This window comes from Pangasianodon hypophthalmus, chromosome 23, assembly GCF_027358585.1.
Source record: "Pangasianodon hypophthalmus isolate fPanHyp1 chromosome 23, fPanHyp1.pri, whole genome shotgun sequence".
NCBI classification, from domain to species: Eukaryota; Metazoa; Chordata; class Actinopteri; order Siluriformes; family Pangasiidae; genus Pangasianodon; species Pangasianodon hypophthalmus.
The window spans coordinates 18,615,931-18,636,454 of NC_069732.1; the positions used below are offsets into that span (position 1 = coordinate 18,615,931).

The 20,524-nt window shown below is 41.9% G+C and overlaps 1 protein-coding gene across 3 annotated transcripts; it reads right to left on the reverse strand.

Moving 5' to 3' along the window:
- Positions 1-3,472: 3,472 nt before the first annotated feature.
- Positions 3,473-20,206, reverse strand: raver1 (ribonucleoprotein, PTB-binding 1). Of its 3 annotated transcripts, XM_053228390.1 has the most exons (15): positions 19,602-20,206; positions 16,385-16,451; positions 15,592-16,061; positions 12,037-12,228; positions 11,826-11,946; positions 11,604-11,698; positions 11,416-11,487; positions 9,097-9,178; positions 8,758-8,960; positions 8,113-8,197; positions 7,888-8,024; positions 7,367-7,438; positions 5,674-5,796; positions 5,317-5,382; positions 3,473-5,215 (listed from the first exon to the last, which is right to left on the reverse strand). In XM_053228390.1, the coding sequence occupies exons 1-15, from the start codon at positions 19,920-19,922 to the stop codon at positions 5,069-5,071; spliced, it is 2,253 nt and encodes a 750-aa protein (XP_053084365.1). In that variant the 5' UTR covers positions 19,923-20,206; the 3' UTR covers positions 3,473-5,068. The 3 variants fall into 3 exon arrangements, with proteins under 3 accessions (XP_053084365.1, XP_026785312.2, XP_026785311.2); XM_026929511.3 differs by lacking the exon at positions 11,416-11,487 and having other exon boundaries at positions 9,097-9,175; positions 19,602-20,204; XM_026929510.3 differs by lacking the exon at positions 11,416-11,487 and having other exon boundaries at positions 19,602-20,203.
- Between the last annotated feature and the right edge of the window lie 318 nt (positions 20,207-20,524).

The following is a 20,524-nucleotide window of genomic DNA, read 5'->3' on the forward strand; positions in this document are numbered from 1 at the left end:
AAGTGCTCGCGCCAACCACATCAGCCAAAACCCATGGAGCTGCACAGCAAATAAAAGCATGCTCCCTCCCTGATTTACTAATGTTCAGGAAATTTTAGCTAAGAAAATCTGGAATGATCTGAAACCATTACAGGAACTTATTACATAACCCAACTTCCTGTTGTTCATTTTCTGAATCCATGAGAGCAAGCCAAGAACATTTGCCAAAAACTGTCTTTTTTTTTTTTCCCCACAACATCAAGACCATTACTCACATTTTAAACTTAGGACAGAAGTTTGTAGTTTAAGCTAAAAGCTCACATGAACATCACACTGAACATAAGGTTCTCTTTAGTATCAGCACCATACTTGGCTATTACATGAACACTTTTTACTACAGCATTGTTGAATTCTTGAGTCAGAAGTTGATTAATTTTCTATAATCACACAGCTATGATGGAGTGCTGACTGTAAGGCAAATTACAGGTTTATATTAATGCTCTCATTCTAACGTTATTGTTTCTATAGCAACGGCTAATTCACTTGTATGGAGGGTGCTCAAAATTAAAGCCACAATTTAAAAAATGAATAAAAAGGGTTTATTTATGTCACTCTGATGGAGTTTTCTTTAAGGAAATATTTTATATTAATACTTAGGAAAGAAGCCTTCAGAAGACTTGCTGTAGTGGCTTTGGCCTGCAGTTACCACGAGCAGCTTCGTACTCAGGACTCCATCAGGGGACAGTGGATAGATTTTAACCAGCCGGACTTCTTGGTTGCACAATTGCACTATTTGTCCATATAGTACACAATAATAGAAGGGAATGATTTATAATCGCACTATCCGTTGCACCCAGATGAGGATGGTTCCCTTTTGAGCCTGGTTCCTCTCAAGGTTTCTTCCTCATATCATCTCGGGGAGTTTTTCCTTGCCACCGTCGCCACTGGCTTGCTCATTAGGGATAAATTCACAGTGATAAATTCAAATATTTACAATATATTTTTGTGAATCCATTTTTTTCTGTAAAGCTGCTTTGTGACAATGTCCATTGTTAAAAGCGCTATACAAATAAAACTGAATTGAATTGAACTTCAGTATCAGTGCTTTAGAAAGAAAGGAACGTTTAGGAAGGAGAAATGTCGCAGTTTCTCAGTTATGTTACAAGCTATATGCATCACACCTCCCATGCCCCGTTGTATTTTATTCCTTACTTAGAGACTTAATTATCTTCATAATCTTTTTGGTAGCATCTCTTGAATATTTAAAAAAAAAAAAAAGTCTAGGAGGTAAAGAGAGGACTCTTATTTTTCACACTTGTATCTCGCTCACACAGTTGGAGTTACGACACAGTGACACTAGACAATCGTGGGCATCTGAGAGCTCATGTATGTAGAAGAGGGCAGTTTGCGTATTCTTGAGTGTGTTACACTTCCCTGTGATGTGATCATGAGCATCAGTTCGAAAATACCAGTTGGGGCCAGCTTCTTTTGTCTTGGGGAAGAGTTTAACCTCTAACCTTAAATTTCTTTTCCAATACCGAAACTGAAACCTTGAGGATCATCTGACAAGGACATATAGTGTGCTTTACAAACTACTAAACTGTTGCTTTCCCTTCACATGCTTCACAGTTAAACCTTTGCAGTCCAAGGGGGCAAACCCTTGGCTCTTTACAGTTGAGTCCATAAGTATTTGGACACAATTTTCATAATTTTGCCTCTGTACACCACAGTGGATTTGAAATGAAGCACTCAAGATGTGATTGAAGTGTAGACTTTCAGCTTTAATTGAAGTGGTTAACCGTTTATGAATTACAACCATCTTTTACAGAGTCCCTCCATTTTCACAGGCTCAAAAGTAATTGGACAACTGACTGATGAGCAGTTTAATGGCCAGCTGTGGCCTGTTTCCTCATTAATTCATGGCAAATTAAGGAGATAAAAGGTCTGGAGTTGATTCCAAGTGTTGAATTTGCATTTGGTAGCTGTAAATGGGAACTCTCAATATGCAGTCCAAGGAGGTGTTGATGCAAGTGAAGGAGGCCATCATTAGGCTTAAAAAACAAAACAGACCCATCAGAGTGACAGCAGAAACTTTAGGAGGGCCAAATCAACAATTTGGTACATTCTTAAAAAGAAGGAATGCACTGGCGAGCTCAGCAACACCAAAAGGCCTGGAAGACCACAGAAAACAACTAAAGTGGATGAACGCAGAATTCTTTTCTTATTGAAGAACAACCCCTTCGCAACATCTAGCCAAGTCAGGAACACTCTGGAGGAGGTAGGCATATCACTGTCAAGGTCTACAATCAAGAGCCACCTTCATGAATGTAAATACAGACGGTTTACTTCAAGATGCAAACCACTGGTAACATACAAGAACAGAAACATCAGATTAGACTTTGCTAAAAACCTCGAAAAAAGGCTGAGCAGTTCTGATGCAAGATTAACTTGTACCAGAATGATGGGAAGAGAAAAGTACGGCGAAAGAAAAGAACAGCTCATGATCCAAAGCATACCACATCATCCGTCAAACATGTGGAGGCAGTGTTATGGCATGGGCATGTATGGCTGCCAATGGAACGGGCTCACTGGTGTTTATTGATGATGTGACTGTTGATAGAAGCAGCAGGATGAATTCTGAGGTGTATAGGGCTACACTCTCTGCTCACATTCAGCCAAATGCTACAAAACCGATAGGACTGCGCTTCACAGTGCAGGTGGATAATGATCCAAAACACAGTGAAAGCAACCCAAGAGCTTCTTAAGGCAAAGAAATGGAATGTTCCTAAATGTCAGTCACTGTCTTCAGTGAGTGAAGTCAGAAAGACCCACAAACAAGCAGCAACTGGCAAAGCATCTCCAGGGAGGAACCTCAGCATTTGGTGATGTCCATGGGTTCCAGACTTCAGGCAGTCACTGACTGCAAAGGATTTGCATCCAAGTATTCAAAATAATCCTAATATTTATAATTGTGAGTTTGTCCAATTACTTTTGAGCCTGTGAAAATGGAGGAACTCTGTAAAAAATGGCTGTAATTCATAAACAGTTAATGCAATATTTGACAGTTAAAGCTGAAAGTCTACACTTCAATCACATCTCGAGTGCTTCATTTCAAATCTATTGTGGTGGTGTACAGAGGCAAAATTACCAACATTGTATCACTGTCCAAATACTTGTGGACCTGACTGTATATAAAAACATGTCCAGAAAATAGTTTTCAAAATCCAATTCCAATCTTCGTTATTCGTTACAGGATCAGATATCCAATCCACTATTTCATGCTAATAAGCTCTAAATCTAAAGATTATTATTTTGTTTTAAGAATTCATAAAAACATCCTACAAAAATGTAGAATGTTTTTTTACACACCCCCAACAACTGCCCCAAGACTTATTAACAAGTTTCCTCCAAAAAAAAAAAAACCCACAAGTGGGAAGCGTATCGAATGCTGGACTACACTACAGATGTAAAAGATAAAGAACACAATGAGGAGTGAACATAAATAACATTTACTTGCTGAAATATAAGTCACAAAAACATGGCAACTCTGTACAAATGATGGTGCACTTGCTAAGCAGTCATTTTACAGATGAAGTCCGTTTGGTTCTTTACAATACAGCAGTAGTCCATATAGCATATGCAAACTCCTCAAACAAGATGCTGCAATATCACTCAAAAAAAAAAAAAACAAACAAACAAAAAAAAAAAATACAGCAGCATTTCCAATCTAATTACAGACTCGATAAAGAAAAAAGTAATATGAGCCAAAAATTCCAAAGAAATATACAAGCTCAGGTATGTACACAGCAAATAAACAGGTTAAATAGAGAGTGTGGGAGAGATTACACTAAAACACATCATGAGTTTAGACACGAGAGAGATTTGCAGATTCCATCATGAATTGCAGCACACCGGAGATATTCAGTTACCACAATCAAAATGTCAGCCAGATTAAGCAAGTCACAGATCTGCTACTCGTAATCCAGCCATGTTCTAGTCAGTGAGAACTCCTCCCCCACAGGAGTCAAGATGGAGTTGGCACACTTGCAGCAGTAACAGCAATAATTATTCAAAAGGAAAAAAAAAAAAAAAAAAAAAACATGAACCATCATGTTTGAGCACAGGTCCGGCCTGCTCCAGACTGTCAGTTGTTCCAGTATTAAAAATTATGAAAAAAAAAAGAAAAAAAAAAGGCAGGCACATGAGATAAAGCACTTTTCCTCAAAAGCTAACCAGCTCCCTCTGCTGGTGGTACGGGGGCGAGTACTGAGTGGAGATCAGGGAGGGTAACGACAAAACTACAGACTGAACGCAGAGTACCCGGGGAGAAGGGAGACAAAGTAAGACTACAGAACTGTAGAAAACGAATGGCTGGTGAGGAAAGGACAGGATGAGGAAGGCAAATTTCACGTGACTCACATCCTCCAAGTGCAACACACAACACTTTGTGCAGGAAACCTGGACTTGTGATGGAGGGAGTGGGAAGGGGACATGTGGAGGGGACTGGGACAGGCTTAACACAGAAAAACAGAACAAACATGGTGTCCAGCAGGAGTGAAGGAATGAACACAGACGAACAGAGCAGCTACCGGTACTGCTGCTGCTGGGACAGACGACAAGCACACGGATCACACGTAGACCTGAGACTATCACACAAGATGCGTCAAGAGGGTTTCCAAGAACCATGACCAAAGGAAAGACTCTATTCATGAATGCTACTCAACTATATACAGAATAGATAATCAAAGGGGAGTCTGATTAAGGGGGAAGGAACAAAATAAATAAAGATTTTATAATAAAAAAAAAAAAATTAAAAAAAAAAAGGGGGGGGGGGGGGGGATTTTTCCTTAGTGAGGTACCTGCGGTCTTAGCGTTAATGGAAGAGCAAACTTAAAAAGGCAAATTAAAGAATTTAAAATTAAAAATGGGGAAATAAAATAATTTACATACGCACTGAAATCATTCACAAACAAAACTCCCACTGACTGGCATGGAAAAGGCTAACAGGATGTTTCCCGGATCCTGGAACGACCTCTGTCCCTCACTGACAGCCAGCGGGGGTCAACAACGGCACCAATGAGCAAGGGGTTTAAAATATGCGCTTCCGTTTCAGGTAGGAGTCGGCATAGTGACCCCCGAGGCCCTGAGAATGCTGACCCACGTAGCCACCCTCCGGACTGGGCTCTGGAGACGGAATCAGCCGTGAGAAGAGACGCTTCTGTCCTCCTACAGGAGTCTAAAGCACATGAAGGGAGTCCGTGAGCGCAGATAAAGCCATTACCTGAGGGATTAATAGTTTGTGGTTCTGTGTTGCACAGACGCTGAAAGCTAACCTACCTTAGCTCCACTTCCAGGTGCAGCAGAGAAGACACTGGAGTGAGTCATGGGAGGCATTCCCACAGCCTGGTCAAACACAGAGACACAAATACACCAACACATTTCACTGAGGAGCCATTACTTCTGCACCTATTTACAACAAAAATATCCTTGGCTAAGAAGCATTTAAGAAGGATTTTAATGATTTACATGCTTCTTTCTCCTTACAGTGAGGTACAAGGTTGAAGGTATTGGCAGCTCAACAGCAAAACAAAAATCAATAGACAAGGAGTCAATGAGTGCTGCATCGGAAGCAGGTGCAGTTTTTCCTCACGCATTATCAGCAGCTCTGAAGGCAGTTTTGGAGATGGAGTGTACCTTATTGAGCTGGGTGGAAGGCGCAGTCCCAGGGGCACCAAAGCTGAAGTAGGAGGAGCCAGGAGGGCTAGAGGCGTAAGCGAAGGGAGATGTTCTCTCACTGATGGCTCCGTGTCTCGAGTGCTGCGAAGAGTGATGAGACATTAGTTTCCAAACTACGACATATTCCTCATCGCCGCTGTGCTGACTGAAACATCAGGACAGCCGCAGCCACTCGCAGCATCCCTGCTACAGACATCCTTCCACCGTTTCTCCTGGTGTGTGTTTTTTTTTTTTTGTGTGTGTCAGAACTAACAGAACAGTTTCTTGCCAGACATTTCCATCCGACTGAAGAGCTGATGATACATCACATATGTTTATATGGACAAACCAGCTCTGCAAGAGACATGTGGTCTGCCATGACAGTTGACTGGGAGAAGCTAGCCTTTGCCCTTAGCTGACTATAGCGCCCCCTGCTGCAACTCAGTTATTAAACCCTGTTATTTAACCAAAACACGTGATCGTTGATGTGGTGAAGCTTCTGTAAGGAGAAGCTGGAAAAGGAACAAGTGTTTATAGCCATTCTGATAGTTCCTGTTATCACTTGCATCTCATAAAAGATGTGCCAGAACACTTAATATATTTAATAAACAGATAAAAAGGATGCTGTATTATATTCTGCATCTGGCTCCATCACACCACACCAGGGTTGATTTCACTGATCATGATTTTAGCTGTGCATTGAGTTTCTGTAGATGAACAAACTACAGCTCTGGCAGTTTTAACCACAGAGGTCAAAATGAGGGGTCACCATTTGTCAATTACCACCTTCTATTTTTAACATGCTTAATTATTCATTTTGCTGTATGGTGGACAAACACATTCATCATATTCAGCAGTGTGTTGGATAAATTTCCTCGCTTGATGCAGGGAACTTTTCCACAGAGGCTGGGAAGGGGTTGGCCTTTTCCTACCAAACATGATGACTATATTAGCCGTTATACTGAGGAGGTGGCTAATGAAACTTACAGACTAGCTGCTAGTTTACAGGCTCAGCAAAAACATATGAATTATATATGAGTCACAGCTGTGATGTTATTCACTATAACACACACACACATACACACTGTTCTGTTGCTTAAGTATGATGCATTATTAACTTTAAAAATCGTAAAAAGCCAGAATTACTCTCTCGCATGTAGTTCAGAAACTCTGTGTGTAAGGATCAGACTCAGGCAGGTGGTTGGGCCAAAAATATAATGTGGAATTTTGTGTTAGATTTCTCAGATGATACGATTACAGTTTTTTTTTTTGTTTTTTTTTTTTTTTAAATACAGTCCTATTCTGCTCAAATGAAACTGGCTCTAATAGAATTTGCATATAAACAAGGTCTTTTAAGGCAATCGTGTGATTTAGTTAAGCAGTTTACACAATGCTAGACGGGATCCGACTCGTTAGCAACATTATAACTGTGTAATGAAATCATGAGGCTAGAGGCAAATAAGCACCACATGTGCCCCGGCTAAATGAATATACTCAGAGTAAGGGGAAAATAAGGTAAATTTAATCTGAGACCAAACTATTGCTTCAGTGTTGGCAACAAGAATGAAGGCCAGTGAGAGACCAGTTGTTCTTTGCATCACTTTATGTAGTCCTTTCTAATTTCCCCTCAACAATTATTGCTCCTGACTGAAGTAATCATGCAGAGCCATACCTGTGCTCCATAGGCCAGATGTGCTGTGCTGTCCAGAGTCTCCAGCTGCTCATAGAGGTGAGAGAGGGGGTCCTGTAGAAGGTTTATATAAAGAGCAGGTAATAAATAACATAATAAATGTGGTTATAAGAAAATAATCCACACCAGGGTGCTGTGATGGAGTCACTGTTACCTCTCCGAAGTGGATTATTTTTATATAACTGCACGGTCTGGAGTGTGTTATTACGCTTATACCACAGTGATTTGCGAACAATTACTATGTTTAACTTATTAATGAACGACACGTCACACATTTCAACAGTTTATAGTTAAATCTTAATGATGTGGAAAGTCTGAGAGACAAGATAGTTCCTGTTCTCATTTACTTTATAGCCGTAAACAATAACGTATTAGAACGAGCACGTTAATCTAAATGTATTGTTCATTTACAGCTGGAATCACTGTTCGAGTTGTGTGGTTATACAGAAATCATGCACACCTCCTGACCAATCAGATTCAAGTATAAACTAAGTTATGCTAACCTGGTGTACTGCTGGGAACTCGTACGAGTCTTGGCAGCGCAGGTTATAATTGGAGTTGATGCTCGGGATGGGCCGCTGGTTAGCCATGCCACCTAGCATTGGTCTCTTCCTGTACGGGTGCGGCCTGGAGTTGGCAACTACACACACACACACACAAAATTTAGATTATAATAAAAAGCATAAGGACCACAGGAGGAAAGAAAACCTATATGGCAGACAACTCACCAGAGGCTGGGAATATACTGGGCGCGTTCAGAAAGGGGTTCGGGGACACTCCGATTTCTTTGGGTGGCTCTCCTAATAAAGAAGCCTAAACAGAAAAGGGAAACAATGAAAAGCTTTTAATCAAACTCTGTGTTATATTAATTACATCTATTCCTATGTAATCATGTTGAAAAACTGACAGTGTACAGGTGATTATTAAAGCACTGAAATGCAGTTTAAATATTAATTAGCTCAGTTAAGTTTAAACTCCCACAGACATAATATTCATATGTTAAAATTTGTTCCATTAATCCACAGAAGGTGAAAACTATAAATTATCCTCTTCATTTAACATTTGAGGTTAGCAGCAGAGCTACCCAAGATCAGAGCACATGGTGCTTTTTTAGTTTCCCTTTTCAGCCAGTTCTGTTCTGAGCTCTACTCTATGCTAGTTATCTGTGAACGGTTAAAATCTTCCAAAATGCGCCACCCAATCAACAGAGTTTTAATGAATGGTATAAATCATCTCATCAGAAGTAGACTGATTCAGTAACACATCCTGCTTAATCATCGGTGCTGACGCTCTACATAAAAACAAGCTATGGGATAGGCGACATATCTCCCTGTAATTAAGACCATGAAGCTAACAGCTGAAAAATCCCTCACCGTTGGCAGTGTGGATCCATCTCCTCCTAGCACACTCCCCAGGAGCGGGACGCTCATGCCCTGTAGTGCAGGAGAAGGGTTGGTGGGAAAACTATTCGGTGTGGCTGGGGACTCTGGCTCCCTCCCTAGTGTCCGGCCCAGGGGTGGGGGCTTTATGGGGCCTAAAGGCTCTGTTTGCATGCCCAAGCCAGGAGCCATGGCACCTGCATCAGAGAGAACGGAGAGAATTACCACCACTGGCCCAGGCAGCAGAATAAAAAAATGTTAAAAATAAATAAATAAAGATATGCTGACCAAATAAGGCCCAAAGATAATACAAAGTGGTGGTTAATCCGTTACCATGAGGTAGATCTCCCAGCATGTTAATGCCGTGTTGAAGAGGGAGAGCAGCCAGAGGGTTTTCACCGAGCAGTCCAGCCTGCTGAACAAAAACAAACAGAAACCCACATTAGCATCTCTGCACAGATAGCATGGGCTAAAGAACAAGAAACCAAAACTACACTGCAACAAAGCTGACCAAACACTCGAACAACAAACGAAGCTACGATCAGAAAATTGAGACTTGGATTTAGAAATTGTTTCAGGTCATTTAAAATCATGAGCTTTGGTATGCATTAGTGCTTGGCCTGAAGCACAGGAAAGGAGAAGCACCGATTTAGACCCTCTGTTTACTCCTATTTGTTTCATGCATCCTGCCAGGTTAAATCCCACGGCTGTGCAACTTAGCTCACTACACGCGACCACAAACTCCCAGTGCTGCTCCTTGATGTACAGAGCAACGGGGAAAACGTGGCTGCCACAGCAAAAGAAATAAACGAAAGCATATCTGCTGGTGTTTAAAAAAAATCACAACAAACACAGCACCCACTTTAGCAATCATAAACTACATGCATTGAAGCCATACAAACTGCATTAATACCTGTGAGCATGTTGCAAATTAACCAGGGCAATAAGCATAAGTAACAGTTTAGGTGCTGTGATCGCAGCTTTGTGTTAAGTGCAGTTATGTGCAGTTATGTGCACCACTGAATTCTCGAATCTGATTGGTCAAGAGGTCTGCATTATTTTTGCTGAACAGCACAACTCTTAACACGAACATTAATATTAATGTGCTGGTTCTAATGAGGTATTACTATAGAAACAAAAACGTTTAAAAAAGTGCTCAACAAAGAAAAACAATCGATGTGGTGACATTTATGGAAGGAGTCTCCAGTGCCAGAGCTTTGTAAATTTTCCCAGCATGGGAAAGTCTTCAGGACAGAGGGGTTTACACTTTCTGGTTTCTCAGTAAAATGATAAGAGGGGTGAAGAAAAGGGGGATGAAAAAGGAGAGGGAGGGAGGGTGAGAGAGGAAGAGAGAGGGGGAGGGAAAGAGGCAGAGAAAGGGAGAGCGGGGGAGAGAAAGGAGGAGAAAGGGAGGGAGGGGGGAGAGGGGGAGAGAGAGAGAGGAGAGAGAAAGGAGGAGAAAGGGAGGGGGAAAGAGAGAAAGGGAGAGAGGAGAGAGAAAGGAGGAGAAAGGAGGGGGAGGGGGAGAGAGAGAGAGAGAGAGAGAGAGAGAAAGGAGGAGAAAGGGAGAGAGAGAGAGAGAGAGAAAGGGAGAGAGAGAGAGAGAGAGAGAGAGAGAGAGAAAGGAGGAGAAAGGGAGAGGGAGAGAGAAAGGAGGAGAAAGGGAGAGAGAAAGGAGGAGAAAGGGAGGGGGAAAGAGAGAAAGGGAGAGAAAGGAGGAGAAAGGGAGGGGGAGGGGGAGAGAGAGAGAGAGAGAGAGAGAGAGAGAGAGAAGGAGGAGAAAGGGAGAGAGGGAGAGAGAGAGAGAAAGGGAGAGAGAGAGAGAGGGAGAGAGAAAGGAGGAGAAAGGGAGAGGGAGAGAGAAAGGAGGAGAAAGGGAGAGAGAAAGGGAGAAAGGGAGAAAGAGAGAGAGATGCCTGTGAGGGAATGACTGTTTATTGTTGCTATAATGCAAGTGAGAACAGAAACTAACTTTTCTCTGTCATTCCACAACTTTAAATCTGACTCTAAACCGTTAAGTTGTGTGACGTGTCGTTCATTAATAAATTAAACATCGTATCAGATCGCTGTGGTATAAGGGGAACAGCACACGACAGACGCTTACATGAAAATAATCCACTTTGGGATTATCGCGCTTCACGCTGTTTATATGGACGAGCTGATGTTATTATCCTATTAGACAGGAGGGAATAATTTATAAGCTACAGTGCACAAAAACACATCGGCTATTTTATATCACTTAATAAGTTAAACATATACAAAACAAAGTTATGTGGTGAAGTTCAAGGCATTACAGATGAGGATTACAGAACTTGCACTTTAACCAGGTGTTATATACAGTTCAGATTTTCTTCCTGAAGGGGTTTGAGGGATCAAGTTTATATATCCGTGTCTTAAGAGTCTTTCCACTTCCACTTCAGGGATATAATCAGGATAAAGACGTACGTAAGGCCCGGGGTAACTGGTGTGTCTTTGGTCTGAAGCTGGCTCTACATCCAGGCCAGGTGAATTCATTAAGGCATACAAATGTCTACCTGTTACCAGCTGATGACATCCAATACACCACTCTGTAGCTACCAGGCCTCGCTGTGTACAAGTTGTCCCTGTCTCTACCTAGTATGCCACACCACAAACTCACACAGCACCACTCACACAGGGTGGCAGACGGCTTTCTGTACTGTGCAGAACCTGTGCCCAAAGAAGAGGGTTTCCTAGAAAGGCTTGCTAGGGAGAATGGGAGAGTAAGGACTAATGAAACTAATAAGAAGAGCAACACAGATCACAAGAGGCAACAAATTTAAATGAATAAATATGAAGAAGTGTTCAACACTGCTCAATACCTGCTGGACTTGGTTCTGAAGCAGCAGCTGCACCAGAGCGGCGGAGAGCGCGGGGTTAGTGAGCAGCGGCATCGCCGGGGCTGCGCCGAGCAGACCTGCACACACACACACACACACACACACACACACACACACACAGGCCAGTTTACTGCAACAGGTTCTTCACACGCTTTAACATGCTGAGCAGATATTCAGCTACAGAACACACATCGGGGTCAGTACCTTGTTTGTGTCCCTGATTGAGAGGCGCCAGCAGCATTTTCAGGGTCGCCGGGTTGCTCAAACTAGAAAGTATTTGCATGGCACTAGGTTCAGGGAGGAGACCCTTTCCTCTGTTTATAGCCTGTATTAAAAAAAATAAATAAATACTCATGAGTGTCAATAAAAGAATGAAAAATTGAAATGCTGAATTAGACTACAAAAGTGACGATACCAAAGTCTGAGCGGCAATAAGCGCTGCCAGCATGCTCCTGCCCGGCGGCCCGGGAGCACAGAAGGACACGCGAATATGGCTACCACCTACAGGCCTTCCATCAGTTAATCGCTGCACCTCTTCAGCCATCTCTGCCGTGGAGTACTCCAAAATGGCAAATCGCCGAAAACTGCCATCTTGTCCCTGAGCAAGCTGAGAGAACACACACACACATACACACACACACACTTCTGATGAGATAGTGAACAACGGCAGCAAACGACACTGTACACTGTATTTTATAAAAAACAAAAACAAACAAAAACAAAAAACATCCTAAACAAATGAAAATATCTTGAACATTGGCAAATTTATGTGGTATTTTGTATTAAAAGTTTAAAATAAAGTGAATAAGATTATTATTAAACCAGTTCTCATATTTCTAGACATTTTTACTAACATCAGCCTTGAAGTAGTCTTGTTCTTTAAGCACTTATTTCTACAGCGAGTCCCAAAAGTCTCCATACACAGAGGAAATTAACACTTTTTTAGCAAAATGTCTCCCAAAATTTTTCATACTTAATTTATATTATATATATTTTTTCCCAGATATCCTTTAAGAACGCCTTTGACAAAAGAAGGTGGTATTGAACTCATTCTCGTGGCTGGATCAGGAAGCAAGGCTGCGATGGCGAGCACATCACACACCACACTGTCGCCAAACTGGGAGCTGAAGCTGGGAGACACGACCCCGTGTGTGTTTACAAAGAAATCATCTAGAGGATTTTATTTATTTATTTTTTTTAAAATAAAGTTAGATTTTGCTAAAAAGTGTTAATTTCTGCTATGTATGGAGACTTTTGGGACACCCTGAAGAAAGAAGCAAAATGATCTGCCAATAGAATTAAAAGCTTGAAATTAGTAAAAATGTGTACAAACAGGTTCAATATTATATTTTATTTATTATAATCTTTTTATAGGAAAATTACGTATCTGCCTTGATTCAAGATATTTTCACTTAAGATAGGGACACTGCGCTGTAAAAAAACACTAAGTACATAAGATTCCCTAAATACACAAATAATCCTTGAAAGCTAGGGCTGGGCCATACAGCTATATAATATCTCAGTTTGTTTTTAATAACAGGTGGCTGATTTGATAAAGTTTGACTGTTTGAATCTTTAAAAGTGTAAAATATTAAAGCTTTTTTAAAATTTATTTTAAACAGATTTTAAACATTTTCAGGTTAAACACTAAACAGACCAATGTGACTGTTTGTGATAATCACTGCTTAATCTTAATGAAAAACATATGATTCATATTGAATAATTTGCGTATTTGGGCACATCAAGGGCAAGGCAATATATATATATATATATAACTATAAAGTAGAGACCACAGAACTGGTTCATTTCAGTAAGAGAGGAAATGTTCCCCTCTACCAACTCCAATTTTCTGTTCACAAATGAAGAACAATCGTAGCAGGCATGAAGCCACGCATGTTTGCAGTGTGTGTTGTGACATATGAAAAGACAAGCTGCTCTCTCCCATTCCAGAAAGAGCCGCGGGCCAGAGGGCCTGCTGACTGACAGCACTCAGCACTCAGCACAGTCAGCTGGTCATCTCCATACAAACCATCAGTGCTCATTGCCATAGAAACTGAGGACAGCCTCAGGGAAAGCAGGGCAAAGGTTACAGACCATCTGACACCGGGGAAAACCATAATTACAGAGAAGCAGAGAAAAGGGTGAGTATTAGTGAGCAGCAGTGTTGGCCAGGTCACATCAAAAAAGTAATTAATGACTAATTACGTCGTCAACATTGTATTTAAATTACGTAATTGAATTATTCATCACTAATTACTTCTTAAAATCCCTATCGACCCCATGGACAATAGAAATAAAACTCTTCTTTTAATTCCTTACAGTGGAGTCAAACATGGAATAGTTTAGCCTGCTAAGCATAGCTTTATTAAAACAACACAAACATGTAAACTAATGAGATAAACTGGCTTAACCTGCCGTTTCAGGTGCTTCAGCAGGTTACCTGTGCTTCAGAGGCCGATAGTGTTTTCCCCCAGGACATAACTTACATTTTACTGTGATGTTCTTCTCTACATGTGTCAAAAAAATGTAAAGTAATGAAATGTTTCCATTTAGTAAAACAGCCACTCGTTTCTGCCGACATGCTCGAACCTGAGCGACTTCTCAGCCACCTGAGGCGAACTGACGCGCACGTGCGCTAGCCTACAGCTAACGAATTTACAGAGTTAAATTAGAAAACATTTTATCTTTAGATGACAAATTAAGATTTAAATTCAATATAGTTTTATACAGAATTGTTGAAAGTCTATACAGTATAATCATATAAAAATGGAGAGTAATCCCTTGCTGCACTTGTTTTCAGGGGAAAAGTCATTTAATTTCAGTAACACGCGACACCCAACGCTGGTGGTCAGTATGAGGGTTAACACAGTGTACGGGTTGTAATCCAGTGCGGAAGACTGAATGACACAAAACACACACACTGACTGCACACTACAACACACACGTGATGTTCAGCTCCGGAAAGTCGCTCGTATGTCCATTTCTTTAACTTTACACCCGTCTGCTCTCACCTCCAAACCGTCACCTTTAGGCGGTCAAAAATCAAATTCATGCCACGAAGTGTTCTGGACAGAGAGCACGCTGCAATCGACTAAAGGAGGTCAAAAAGTAAAACATCCCATCAACTCAGAATTCCTCCTCGGTAACTCAGGACGGTCTCCTCAACCCTGAGTTCAGCAAGTGATGTCAAATCAACATGGCCGCTCACAGCATGAACAGTAAACACAGCAGCACCTCTTACCTTTAAATGAGTTACACTGTATATACAAGTGCTTTAGATAAATCAACACACAGACACATTCCCTTATTAAATCTAACACTGACTCTACAGTTCACTGTTCTGAGGAGGAAAATATACATCACTCATCACAGTTAGCTGGCTAGCTTGTTGCTAGCAAAAGACGAACATAGTGGCGTCTGTGGTTTTCCCCCACTTTATAGCTCAAATGCACGGAGGTCGAAAATAATGTTGTTTCAAACTCCGACTTCATCAGTAGACGACCCTGCACACTTTTTTGCGAATGTTCAAAAATTCAAAACGTACTTGTGTCAAAGGGAAACACTAATGACTAATCCCGCTCTGTGCCTGAACTGAACCGATCCTTAACTATGAAGGCTAGCGCCAGTAAAAACATTCACATACATAATCACTTTTAAGGAAACTTGGCACCAGTTAATAAGGAGTAAAGAAAAAAAAAAAAAAGACGCAAAGTTAAGGGGAAAGAAGTCCAACAGTCTGTAAAACGACCGCATCGACTGATGAGTCCAGGTCCGAGCTAATGAACGTGGTGAACGCGTCAGCACCCAGCACACTCCCACGCTAATCAGTGCAGTGTTTCTCTGACTTGTGAGCTTCGTCAGTAAAATCCACCCAGTCCTACGACAAAAGTTATTCTGAAGCTCTGCTGGAATTCCTTACAGGAACTTTATTTTTTTAAATATTTTGAATGAATATTTTTTACTTCCTAACCTGGCAGAAGATGGGCTCTGGCATGTCGGCCAGGGTGTTCAGCAGATCCTGAGCAGTCAGCAGGCTGGCAGGCAGTCGGTCCACGCAGAGGCAGCGCGAGTGCAGTGTGGCGTACGTCAGCGACCCCACCTCGGTCCAGTGCACGTACAGCATGCGCGAGCCGAGCTGTTTGCCCAACAGCTCCGATTTGGCCCGGGCAGCCGAGTCCTTCTTCATGTACTCCACGAAGCCGTAGCCCTTGGGGTGGCCGGTGCATGCGCTGTGCACCAAGAAGCAGCGCTCCAAGTTGCCAAAAGGCCGCACCAGCTCGTCGAACTGCTGCTGCGTGAAGGCCCGTGGGAGGTTGGCGATGCACAGCAGGGCGTCTGTGGGCTGCAGCTGCACGGAGATCTCCCGCTCACGCAGTACTTGCTGGTGGAACTCCTTGATCGCGCACTGGGCCTGCTCGCCATTTAGCAGAGTCACGAAAGCTGCGAGGAAACACGAACCATGCGTAGCGAAGTGAGCATTAGGAATTACTGCATGCTAACGGTACGAAACCTAATTCTTACTGATAACAACCAGAATAAGGAGATACGATTTTATCCAATTACAAAAGAAACATTCATCATTTTATGCAAAATTTCAAAATTTGCAAAAAGTAGTCTTATTCTATAACGAACCTTTCTACTAAGAAAATGTGAAGTTGAAGGATAAACTTAAGTTAACTTTCGGCTACGACGCTGCAGCTGCTGGTTTAAGTGAAAGTGGTGGTTAACTGTTCCAGCAACCAGCGTGTGAACAAAAGACTTACCTGTTCCTTTGTATTTGTCCACAAAGCAGTACTTCAGATCATAGTTTCTTAACAACTCGTGTACCTCCTGAATATAAAAAAAGAGAGAGATTATAAATTTCAAAGACGCCTAGCTTGAACTAGCATGTACAGGAGTGTCACACTTACTGCATCTGATTTAAAATGAGCTTTACTGTCATCTCATTTAACTGCCTACTGCCAAATTTTGGAGGCCAGATTATTATTAACCCTTTGTAATTTACTTTTTACATTTATAATATCATGAAATTTTGTCATACAATCACTGGGCCTCATTTACCAAAATTAAGTATTTAAAAAAACATGTAAGAACACAAGCCAACACAAAACCATAAACTAGGACTAAAGAAACGCTGTTATATCAGCTCACTTATTCACACCTAATTCAGCTTTTCTGGAATTTGGCTACAGATTTTTCTCTTTTTCAGGTGATGTTACGCTGAAATAATATTTTTTTTATTGGCAGAGATGCGAGTCAAAGTAACTTCCACTTCTGCCTCTGAGAAATTCCTGTTCTTTTGCCTCGTCATTTCACGCGTTCAGATCACTGTGAGCTTGACCTTTTATGGAGTTTTGTGGGCGTCACTAAATGCAAATGAGTTGAGACACACTCATGCTTTGCACTTTGTGTGTGATTTATACTCGTGTGTTACAGAAGCTTTTGTAAATTTTTAGTTCACTTTGGCTTACGCAAACATTTACACACAAATTTATAAAGACTGACGAATGAGGCCCAATTTTAGAAACATTTTAAATTTTCAGTGTGCCCACATGTAGGCTATATAATGTGTAATTTATAAACAGGTTGCGCAAAACTACAGCTTGCCTAGCTTTTTTTTTTTTTTTTTTTTTTAAACAGTACTAGGTGCTTGATTATTATCTGAACTGTAGCGCAGCCACCGTCACTGGTCTCGGTGATCTGATGGCTCACTTTGATTCGGTATTTCATGGAGGAGCCAACAAAAATAAATCCAGAAGACCAGCACTGATCCTCCTTTGCAGCTGATGGTGGATTCACCACAGAAGCTATAAGCTGGTTGAATGAAGCTCAAATAAAAACAGGATTTATGTTGCTTACTATAAATAAACAGTGAGAATTTTAAAATCCAACTGAACATTCAAATAAGCTCAGAACTATGACACTAACCGTTACAGTCACACTAACCGTTACACACAGTTACAGTAACACTAACCGTTACAGTCACACTAACCGTTACACACAGTTACAGTAACACTAACCGTTACAGTCACACTAACCGTTACACACAGTTACACTGACAGTTACAGTCACACTAACCGTTACACACAGTTACACTAACCGTTACAGTCACACTAACCGTTACACACAGTTACAGTAACCGTTACAGTCACACTAACCGTTACACACAGTTACAGTAACCGTTACAGTCACACTAACCGTTACACACAGTTACACTGACCGTTACAGTCACACTAACCGTTACACACAGTTACACTAACCGTTACAGTCACACTAACCGTTACACACAGTTACACTGACCGTTACAGTCACACTAACCGTTACACACAGTTACACTGACCGTTACAGTCACACTAACCGTTACACACAGTTACACTAACCGTTACACTGACAGTTACAGTAACACTAACCGTTACACACAGTTACACTGACAGTTACAGTAACACTAACCGTTACACACAGTTACACTGACAGTTACAGTAACACTAACCGTTACACACAGTTACAGTCACACTAACCGTTACAGTCACACTAACCGTTACAGTCACACTAACCGTTACAGTCACACTAACCGTTACAGTCACACTAACCGTTACACACAGTTACACTGACAGTTACAGTCACACTAACCGTTACACACAGTCACACTAACCGTTACACACAGTTACACTGACAGTTACAGTAACACTAACCGTTACACACAGTTACACTGACAGTTACAGTAACACTAACCGTTACACACAGTTACAGTCACACTAACCGTTACACTAACCGTTACAGTCACACTAACCGTTACAGTCACACTAACCGTTACAGTCACACTAACCGTTACACTAACCGTTACAGTCACACTAACCGTTACACACAGTTACACTAACCGTTACAGTCACACTAACCGTTACACACAGTTACACTGACAGTTACAGTCACACTAACCGTTACACACAGTTACACTGACCGTTACAGTCACACTAACCGTTACACACAGTTACACTGACCGTTACAGTCACACTAACCGTTACACTAACCGTTACAGTCACACTAACCGTTACAGTAAGTTACAGTTAGAGACAGACAGTAACACAGACAGTAACACAGACAGTAACACAGACAGTAACAGAGCTCCCTTTGAGAATCGCCGCCTCAGGTTTAATCAGTGTTGTAATGTCGGTTTATCGTGATAAAGCTATAAAAAAAATAAATAAAACAGCATATTTTTAATTTTACTTGTACTCTAAACCGGATGTCAAGGCTTTGTGTATAAAAAAAAAAAAAAAGTCGAGGGGAAAAACTGCTTCAGTCGAGCACTTTCCTTTAACAGGAGCTGAAACTTGTTGTTAAAGCGCTTTTGGCCTTTTATCACCACCACAGTGCACGTCCCCGAGGCGCGTTCACGACGAAGCGCGCGCACGCGCACCACTCACTATTCCACACCAGTCGCGCGTTTTCCTGCAAGATGTCGCCTGCTGTAGCGACGCGCGCGCGGCTTTTATATTTAAACTTTATTTATATAACTTTAAAGCGCGGCTTTTATATTTAAACTTTATTTATATAACTTTAAAGCGCGGCTTTTATATTTAAACTTTATTTATATAACTTTAAAGCGAATCTGCAACAGTGAGGACTGACACAAACACCGGGTAAATCAGCGCGCGCGCACGGGTTAGCGAACCATGAGCAGGCGCGCGCACGGGTTATTACGGGACGTTAGCTAGTTTAGCTTCCAGATACATTCTCTAAACTCCACTGGCTCATGAGCGTTTCCGCGATCAGGGGCGGACAGATTTTGTCTGAAATGTTAGTCCCAGCAGAGGAGCCATCACACATCACCTTGTTTTAAAGTTTTAAAGTTTAAATGAACTTTCACAGCCGTTCCTCCTCCACATTCAGGCGCTAGCGCTAGTGGAGCTAACTCACTGCAGTTTCCTGACAGGAGAGAGACCGACATTAACCCGCCTGCCCTGGGGGAGAGCTACTCGCCTGGTTGGTGATATCAGCGGGGAGGTTTTTAATGATGATTTTGCGGCGGTTGTAAAACTCTCTTCGGGTTCTCTCCAGCCGACTGGCGACCTGCTCGGGGCTGAGTGCAGGGAGCGCGTCCTCAGCCCTGCGCGCGCACTCGCTCCCCGCCGCCGCCGCCTCATCGCGCGGATCCGCCTCCGAGTCCCTGCGCTTTTCAGCGGCCCAGTTTTCTGACTTGGCCTGATCATAGTGTTCATAAAGCGGGCGGGTGGTGACGCCTGCCCCGGCGCAGCACGCCTCCTCTTCGGCAGCTCTGCTAACGGACACGGCAGCCGCCATAGCTTCGTGTGCAGGTTTGGCTCAGAGTGCTGCGCTCGCTCGGAGCAGTTTAAACAATACACGCGTGGGACAAACTCGGCCGCTGATTGGCTGACAGGAGGACGCGTTTCACTACGGCGTCGGAGGCGGAGCTAATCTGGTCACGTGGTCAGTTTAAATCGCTAAGCAGCAGAGCTGTGAGGATTCAGTGGTGAACTTCCGCTCAGCCAATAAAGCTTATTAATACTAATTACTGATACACCTACTAATAAATCTGATTATTAAAGAGCAGGGGTGGACATTGTTACTTCACTTAAGTACTATTTTGACGTATTTATAGATTTATTGAGTATTATTGAAATTGAATACTTGTACTTAGTTACTTTTCCAAGAAAAAAAAATTCTTTTTACTCCTTACACTTTTATTTAGACCTTCAGAGGTACTACAAAAATATTCAGAAATATCTCTTCTTCTGTCATATAGCCAGTGACTGTACGCTTTACATCAACAAAATGGGCTCAATTTAGCATCCAATCACTTCACTTAGCATCCAGAGTTCATCAGTGCAGAATAAAATGATAAAGATCATTCCAGTTCATTTGCTGTGAGCTACAGAGGAGCT

What these genes read in the sequence shown, in the direction of transcription:
- raver1 (XM_053228390.1), bottom strand. Translation starts at nt 19,922, where the DNA reads ATGGCGGCTGCCGTGTCCGTTAGCAGAGCTGCCGAAGAGGAGGCGTGC. An exon ending in GGACAAATACAAAGGAACAG is followed by an intron (nt 16,062 to 16,384) that starts GTAAGTCTTTTG and finishes GTTTCCTCGCAG; the next exon opens with CTTTCGTGACTCTGCTAAAT. An exon ending in CACCTGGAAGTGGAGCTAAG is followed by an intron (nt 5,216 to 5,316) that starts GTAGGTTAGCTT and finishes CATGTGCTTTAG; the next exon opens with ACTCCTGTAGGAGGACAGAA.